Source organism: Garra rufa, chromosome 1 (assembly GCF_049309525.1).
Source record: "Garra rufa chromosome 1, GarRuf1.0, whole genome shotgun sequence".
Classification (NCBI taxonomy): Eukaryota; Metazoa; Chordata; class Actinopteri; order Cypriniformes; family Cyprinidae; genus Garra; species Garra rufa.
Genome location: NC_133361.1, coordinates 39,807,488 through 39,816,513, shown reverse-complemented (window position 1 = coordinate 39,816,513; position 9,026 = coordinate 39,807,488). Strand labels below are relative to the sequence as shown.

Genomic DNA, 9,026 nt, shown 5'->3' with positions numbered 1-9,026 from the left:
GAAAAACATTGCCTTCCTTCTGATCCAAGCGTTACTAAAGAGTGGATGAACTTTATTTTAAAGTGAAGATCCAGACCACATCAGTAATAACTCGGTCCTCGGTTCACTTCATTTTACCGCAGATTCATTTAAAAACAAGACAGAATTAAACGCAGGATTTTTAGAAAGATTGAAACTGAAAGATGATGCTGTGCCGACTACTGTAAATTGAATCTAACAGTAATGTCACACCTCACAAGTATGAGTTATTGTTTGTATTATGTGGTCAATATTGCTTTGTCTGTTATTACAGATCATTTGATATGTACATTTGATATGAGTATTTATGCATTCATCTATGAAGGATGTAGGCTGTCAAACACACACAAGTGTTAGCCAATCATAGCAGTGGGCATTTACTTTCGAGTAATCTGCCACACCCATTCAAACAGAGCATTCTGATGAGGGGGTCAAAACAGAACAGAAAATAGCCTTTTACTTCTAAATTGTGATGTTTTATGATGTAACAATCTTGTAACATTATAAGTGGACCACAGAGAATAGTACAAAATAATAAAAAAGGCAGTTCATGACCCATTTAACTTAACTGTAAAATTGTTGTCGTCTTTCTAATAAGTATTAATCTTTCCACAACCTGATTGAGCACCCCCCCCCCCCCCCAAAGCGATAAAGAACTCACTTTGAGTTGATTTCCTGTATAATTGGCTTGCTCTTTGTACGAATGTTTTGTTCTCCTATACAGCCCATGAACTTCCTGTTCTTCAAAATCTTAATGTCTGAAAAAAAAAAAGGAAATGATAGAATCAATAGACATGGCATGGAAAGTTTCTGAACTAGACAAATGCAGAGTAGGGTTGGAAATTAATGGTGGCTTGGGGGAAAAATATCACCGAAATTAACAAAATGTCCCGCAAATTTAATATAAAGAAGGCAAAAAAATGTCACACAAGCAAGCTAGATTTATAACGGCTGTCACAATTAAAATGAATGTAAAGTGTTAAATGTGGCATTTACAGTGGTTCTGCTTATTTTGCTTAAGATCGAGTTATATGCACGGTTTGCAGCGTTGAGCATGATTAATCATAATGTCAGATGTCATGTCAGATGCATCTTCTGTTCCAACTTTGCAGTGTAACAACGGCTTTTGTTGATGTTGAAAAAAAAACCACATCTGGTAACAGTTTATAGTTTTGTGATGACTGAAGCAACTGGTTACATTTAAACAGATCATCAAAAACAAAAGCAACACAGATACATTGAATGTAAAAAATGGCCCTTATAAAAGTAAAAAATGGCCTTTAAAGTGCCCCTATTATGCCATTTTAAAGGTAGTTAATATTGTTGTATTAGTCTCTTAAAACAGGTTTACATGTATGCAAGTTCAAAAAACACTTTAGTTTTCTCCAAAATTAGTTTTAATTTTACCCCGTTTCTAAATGATTCGTAAACGACTCGTGTGAAGCAGTTCGAAGAATCAGTCTCTCTAAACCCCTCCTTTCTGTGAGCCCTCACTGCTGTGATTGGTCAGATGGTGCAGTCCTTCATGATTGGTCTACCGCTTCAGCGCAAAAACGAAACGCCCATTGGCATAACTGAATGACAGCTGCGGAGACCTGTTAATGCATAGAAAAGATAGCCTCGATTTTACCCTATCAATTCGAGCCGGAGTCTGACGATGAAACGGTTGAAGTGGCACATCGACAAGAAACTGTTTTGCAAGCACGACTGGAGCAGGACGTCTCTCAGTGGTTAGTGTCATATATTAACTGTGGAAAGTGCTTGCAATTTGCTTTTGTAAGCGAACCGGGCACACCTCTACGTTGTGAACTTCAACACTGTACAACCCATAACACTGCGTTAAGCCATCGTTTATCATTATCATTACTTAAACTAATAAGGCAGACAGACAGTCAAGCTGCATCAATCACAATTTTTAGACTACATTGCACTCACAGCTGAACAACAGAGCTACAGAAACGCAAGTTAGCCGGTTACCAAGACATGTGCGGGGTTGTAACACACCATAACGTACACATAGACGTATTTTGAACGATCGATAGAAAATACAATCATCAATTATTAATCATACTTACAAGTAGAAGTTCAGAGGAGCAAGCCGGTGTTATGCCAAATTCTGACCCCCGCCAGATTACTACCCCCCTAGTATTGGTAGGTTTAGGGTTAGGTGTGGGGGAGGGGTTAGGATTAGGGGTGGGGTTAGGATTAGGCAATCAGGTAGCGATTTCAACGAGAGGGGGTAATAATTTGGCAGGGGTCGAAAATGGGCACAACACCGGTCCAAATAACCTGGGCTGCGTTTCCCAAAAGCATCGTAAGCTTAAGTTGATTGTAGCTCCATTGGTTTCAATGGGTCTACGATGTACTTAAGCTTACGATGCTTTTGGGAAACGCAGCCCTGGGCACTGATCCATTTTTTAAAACCAAGCGTTTGGTGAATCTCGCGTTGTAACGTTACTCCCCAAGATTGGAAAAGCAGTCATCAGTAAAATGACGCGAACACAACACAAGATTGGCATTGGACTGCTGAGGTTATTGAAAAAAATCAATGTTAACCACTCATTCATGGTAGTTTCATCTTTCGGAAGGGCATATAAAACAAATTCACTCTCACAGCGCAGGACGCCTTCTTGACATGATGTAATCCACGTGAAAATGGTAGGCCTACTGTTTGTGGGCGGGCAAGTTGTTCGCGACATAGAACGTGGGCGGACATTACGCAAATGTGTAGCTCGTGACGTGTGGCCATTACAGAAAAAGATTTGAATTGCTGACGACTCGTTTAGGCGAATGTGAGCCGACTCTTTTTTTTGTTAGACAAAAACTTCATTTATAGTGCACTGTCGGCGTCACAACTTTGCAGATAGTTTGTGTTCACATACAGCTACATGACACACTACAAGAAATATCATATTTGAAAAGGCATAATAGGGGCACTTTAAAATCAATTGCAGGCAGATAATATGGCCAACTTGGACAACTTCAAGTCAACTGAGGATATCAGTTCATTTCTAAGCCTCATGCAGAGTAATAAATATCAGATGTGCTGTTTTTAGTCTGACCTCTACTCAACTCCAGGTTGTATTTGTTTTCCAGTCCCTCCAAAGAAACTGCAATAAGAAACTGCTGGAACAGTGTATCTTTCTGTTGGGTACAAACATACACAGTGATAGCCATGAATGCAGTTGTATATTTCTGAGGTGCTTTCAATGCGTACATTCACATACAAGACACAAACCTGACATTTCTGGAAGAACTCATCGTTGATCACGACATCATACACAGTACAGCCTTGTGAGCCTGGAAACATAAGATCATCTTGAATGCAAATCTACTACCTTATCATATATACAGAAGTCATTATAATTTAAGGTGGCTGCTTGCCGATGACGGCATATGAACAGTTTATTTCCTTCTGGTTATATCCTTTCTTTTAGGTGATTTGTGTCAACCAGTTTGGATTATGGAAAATAACAATAAAAGAAGAAGAGTAAATTTGAATGTGAAAGTAAAATGTTAGTGTCTCTCACTGTTGTCCACTTCTGTATGCGGCTCGCCCAGACTCATAGGCACTCTGTAACTCGTCGGGTCCTCTGACTCCAGTAGTTCCACGAGTGCTTCCTGGGACAGATGAGGAGGGGGCGGTACTGCCTGTGACTGACAGATATTCAGAAAGACCTTTTTTTGGTCTGACGTTGAGGAGGTCTTCACGCACATGCCTGGCAAAAAAAATCAGACAGGTTTAATTACAAAACAAACACAAACATCACCATTGTCTCCAAATATAATGCTCCTCACCAGTCCTCAGAAAAAGTTTGTAAAATATCAGACTAACCTGGTTGTGGACGTATGACTTTGGAAGGGGGACTTTCACTTTGCACTTTTCCCATGGTCTGTAAAGTTGGACAAAACAAATTATGTTTTGTAAAGTTGTAAAGGTGACCAGTCAAATGTTCTGATATTGTTCTTTTTTCTGTTCTTTTTCAATTTTTTTTTTTTTCAATCCTTAAAAAAGAATAAAAATTAAGTATAAAAAAAAAAAAAAAAAAAAAATTATGTTTTTGCTCTCCAAATGGGTTTAGTGACAACAGGACATTACATTTAATTTACAGCTTCATAGATATACATTTGCATTAGTGCATTTTGTAGATGGCTTTATCCTAAAGGAGTCATGACACATACAAGGTGAGACTGAAATGCACTGAAAGCACTGAAATGTACAAATATAGACGAAGTGAGTGCGCTATGTACAAACTAAATTCTACATATATTGTCTGTATGATAATGCAGAAGTACAATATTCTGTGCTTAGAATGGAAACGTGAGCTTAAAAGAGTAGTTAAATTCCAGAACAAAAATTTACAGATGATTTACTCACCCCAATATCATCCAAAATGTTCAAGTCTTTCTTTATTCAGTTGTAAAGAAGTTATGTTTTTTTGAGGAAAATATTTCAGGAATTATCTCCATATAGTGGACTTCCATGGTGCCTAGAGTTTAAACTTCCAAAATGCAGTTTCAATGCACCTTCAAAGGACTCTAAATGATCACAGCCAAGGAATAAAGGTCTTATCTAGCAAAACGATTGGCCATTTAAAAAAAAAAAAAAAAAAAAAAAGTACATACTTTTTAATCTCAAATGCTCCTCTTGTCTAGCACTCTGTGCATTCTGGTTTAAGACAGTTAGGATAGGTCTCCCATCTCATTTTCTCCTGCAACTTTAAAATCATCCTACATCGCTGCAGAGGTACTGAAGGTCAATCCCCCTTTACACAAAAAAAGGTAAAACAGCATTGCAGGGCAATTTTAAAGTTGAAGGAGAAAATGACATGTTTTTTTTTTTTTATGGGAGTACACATAGGTATGGCAGAGCTACAAGACAAGCATTTTAGATTTAAAAGTATATGTTTTTTTTTTTTTAAACTACATTGTTTTGCTAGATAAGACCCTTATTCCTTGGCTGTGATCATTTAGAGCCCTGTGAAGCTGCCTTGAAACTGCATTTTGGAAGTTCAAACTCAGAGGTACCATCTTTACGACTGAAGAAAGAAAGACATGAACATCTTGGATGACAACGGGGTGAGTACATTATCTGTACATTTTTGTTCTGGAAGTGAACTAATCCTTTAAGGCTGGAAAACACTACATGGCTTTTGCCTAGATTTTTGGCCTGATTTAAGTTGACGCTAATTGATGAAAGTCAGAGCAAGTCTGCAGATTTAAGTTGCATGAAAATTGCGTAATGTATGATGGTCACAGATTTTAAGCTTCAGACTATGACTGGGAATATCAGACATATTTTGTTAACAGATTTGAATTTTGAGTTTTTTTATTTTAAAACACATATTTTCATTTGTAATACATCTCCTACCAAAAAAGCATTCTGCATGAGTTTGTTGTGATCATGAACATGTACAGACAGTTACATGTAATCAAATAGTTCACAATACACCATATTTTAAGGTTAAGATTAACATTATTATCATAAAAATACAAAAAAATACAGTTAAATTTAAAGGATAAATTCAATACCACACACATTTTTAGAAATAATATTAGGGATATAATTCCATTTTTTTTTTAGAGCAAATATTATTTTGTATCCTTTCAATTTTAAATATAATATCAGATGAAAATCAAAAGTACATAAAGTCCACCTTGGTAAAGTGATTTACAAAGTGTTGTTTTATTCAAACAATGATGTTTATTTTTCGAAATAAAATGTTACTTTTATTTATCTTGTTAATATGTTTTGGAACATTTTATGGCCATCGCAACTCGTCCAGATAACCCTTAAGATTTTGATAACAACATTCTCCCATTTCTCATTAAGACTTTCATTAACCATCTATTACTTTTCTTTTGAATTTTATTAATTAAAGGGGAATAATTAAGATTTATTCTTTCTTATTGATCTGTACATACATTATCTTAATTCCTAAATAAGAAATTTGGCCTTTAATTATAATGCCATACAATTCTGACAAGGTATTATTTTTTTTCTTTTGATGCAAATAATTCACTTTTTATATTTATGTATAAACCTGATACTAAACAGAATTCATTAAGAGCCACTCAAGAGCCAATTTTAATTATTTTATGCTTTTCAGAAAAACTGCTAATTGGGAACACTGAATTACTTTATCAGCAAACTGAATACCTTGAAACGGATTGACTTTAAAATAGACATACCGTAAATGGCCTGCATCACTAATGAAGATAACAATAGAGATATATGCGATGGCCAGTCTTTCCTCTGTGACTGTTTACAAAGTCGGTAAGTGTATGATACCTAAAATCTGTAAAAGTCGTGTATTGCTGCCTTTAATCAGACTGCATGATCCATAACCTTTCTGTCTGGGACAATTCACAGCATTTCCTTTTTACAATCTGGACCTTACACAGCTATTATATGATGCTAGAAGAGTAAGTATATACTGTATATACATATGTTACTTTATTTTAATTTTTGGGTGAAAATGGTTGTCAGTGGCTGACAAACTCAGTCACTATGCACTTTCACTCATTTCCACACAAATTATGTGACTCAATCTGTCAGTCCCTAACCTCTAACCTCTTAACACCCTAATCTCCTTTTGTGTTTTGTAGTAGACAGTCAATAATACAGGCATATAGCAAAATAAGGACGAGTAAATGATGACAGCATTTTCATTTTAGCGTGAACTATGCTCTCAAATATACATTTGTGCAGCACTTGAAATGAAACGTTTACTGCGACACTTGACTTTTTAAGTGTAATAATATCTAGGAACTGCTTCGAAAAACAGTACTTACATAACGTATATATATTTTTAGCCGAGTTGTGAAAGCGGTTACCTGAAGCAAAAGTTGTTGATACAGCTCTTCTTGCTCTTTTTCCTCTAGTTCAACGCCGAGGAGAGACGCGTCTGTTTCCATGACTACACACCTGGGGGTACAGGACACACAAGCACATTTTATAATAACACACACATTTCAAATATGTAATCTGAACAGATATCTATCCAAAGCGTCACCGAGAGCACAGACACAACCGCATTGCTAAACTGCTAACGTATGAAGATAAACCTAAAAGCTCGCGTTGCACGCGGGCTTACGAATGCAGAACACGCGGATGTGAGACCAAACAGCTTGTTTACTGAATGATATACTTACTGAGCGACTTAGACGTGCGATAAAATATATGCAATAATCACATCAGTGTGTGCTGTTTAGCAGGACGCTAGAGCAGCCTTTCTTTTGTAGGTGTCAAAATAAAAGTACCTTGCTTAGACTCGCTTCACTCCTCGAAAGAGAAAGAAAATGACCAAGTAAATGTGTGCCGCTAGATCTGACACCACTCTGGTATGCAGTGTTGTGTAGTAACTAGTTACATTCAACGGAGTTATCTGTTACAGTTACTGAGGAAACGTGTAATTGAATTACAGGTACTTGAACCCTTTCTGATTTTAAGATCCATCTTTTCACACTGACGACAACTGAGAGACTCATATTCAACTATTACAGAAGCTTCAAACGCTCGTTTAGTACTGCCCTCCAGACGCTACAGAAGATACTTACATGTTTCCCAATAGACAAAATAGGTTCAATTTACCCCAATCTTCAAATTCAAAAAGTTTTTATTCTCTCTTAATGCTCTTAATGCATTAAAGGTGCTATTGAACGCATTGATACAATATTTTAAATTGTTCTCTGATATCTACATAGAAGGTATATGGCATAGGAAAGGGCAAAAATTCTCCAGAAACTGTTTTACACGTCCATTTACAACCACAGGATTTGTCCCTAGAATGAAATGGTCTGTTATTACCTTATTTGGAAGGTTCATGAATAATAATGATGAGCTCTGCTCTGATTGGCTGTTTCACAGAGCGGCTCATTTCAGTAGCTTGCACATGAAGGAAAATATATATTTAATTAGGGAGCCTGAGCTGCTATTAATATGCGGGTCGTTGAAACTGCCATTTTGAATGCACCATCATTTTACTTTCACTTTTGATTTGCGATTGAGCTCTGTGTAACGTTATACTACAGCGGCAGTACTTACCACATATTTTACAAGTTTAGATGCTTGTTAGTGATGCTCAGGATCTGTAAATCATTTGCCATCGTCCGCGCAGTCATCTCTCCTTACTCTGTTTATGTGGTAAGTGAAATCTTATATACTGCAATGTAACAGGCTAGCGCTAACATTAAGCTAACCACGTCCCTTCAGTGGCTCGCCTTGATCCCGAAACTATTACGTCAGAATCGCTGTTATGTTAGGATTAGCCTATTTTTCAGTGGTCTTTTGCAAACACCAGATTTATATAAGAAGGAGGAAACAATGGTGTTTGAGACTCATGGTATGTCATGTCCATGTACACAACTGTTATTATTCAACTATGCCAAGGTAAATACAGTTTTTCATTCTATGGCACTTTTAATGTGTGTTGGCAGTTTGTGTACACAACCAACCTACAATGATAAAAATCCACCCAGTGGTATTTTTTCATCTTTAAAAGTAATATCCCCTTTTTAATGTCATTCTCAGCTTCTTGTCGGTGTGAAGGCACACCAATAGAGGACGCTCCCACGATAGTTGACTGACATGAGTGCCTTACCTTAGACCCGCCCTCACCGAGCTGAAACAGTACGACTCCGATCGCCATTGTGCAACTCATGTGCAGGGGAAGACAAGAATGTCTCCGATTGAGTGATTGAGGTGTTCTGTTGTTGGATGTAATAATGAACTGAAGACGCAGAGGATTATGTTACTTTCGTTTTTAAAAAGGAAAGCGCAGATCCCGATCTACATATGCGTCTATGTTCGTGCGAATTGCTCCTGATGCAGCTTCACCCACAGCAGAAGTGAGTATAAGGTTTTTTTATGCATCTTAGCAAACGGCCTTTCTTAATAATGTGCTTGTTGGCAAGTTTCGCCGCTAAACGTCACATCAGAGAGGGGCGGGGCGAGCAGAGCTAATTTGCATTTAAAGGGACCATATAATGAGTTGATGTTTTGCAGA

At 37.1% G+C, this 9,026-nt stretch overlaps 1 protein-coding gene across 2 annotated transcripts in view; it reads right to left on the bottom strand.

Annotated features, from left to right (window-relative positions):
* pih1d1 (PIH1 domain containing 1) overlaps window positions 1-7,299 on the bottom strand; it is a 9,686-nt gene extending 2,387 nt beyond the window's left edge. For both annotated transcript variants that reach the window (XM_073840409.1, XM_073840417.1), the window contains exons 1-7: window positions 7,174-7,299; window positions 6,856-6,946; window positions 3,854-3,911; window positions 3,549-3,737; window positions 3,257-3,318; window positions 3,081-3,162; window positions 680-776 (exon numbers count right to left, since the gene is read on the bottom strand). In XM_073840409.1, the coding sequence (XP_073696510.1) occupies window positions 680-776; window positions 3,081-3,162; window positions 3,257-3,318; window positions 3,549-3,737; window positions 3,854-3,911; window positions 6,856-6,936 (569 nt within the window). In that variant the 5' untranslated portion in view covers window positions 6,937-6,946; window positions 7,174-7,299. The remainder of the gene's footprint in view (window positions 1-679; window positions 777-3,080; window positions 3,163-3,256; window positions 3,319-3,548; window positions 3,738-3,853; window positions 3,912-6,855; window positions 6,947-7,173) is intronic.
* Window positions 7,300-9,026: the final 1,727 nt, after the last annotated feature.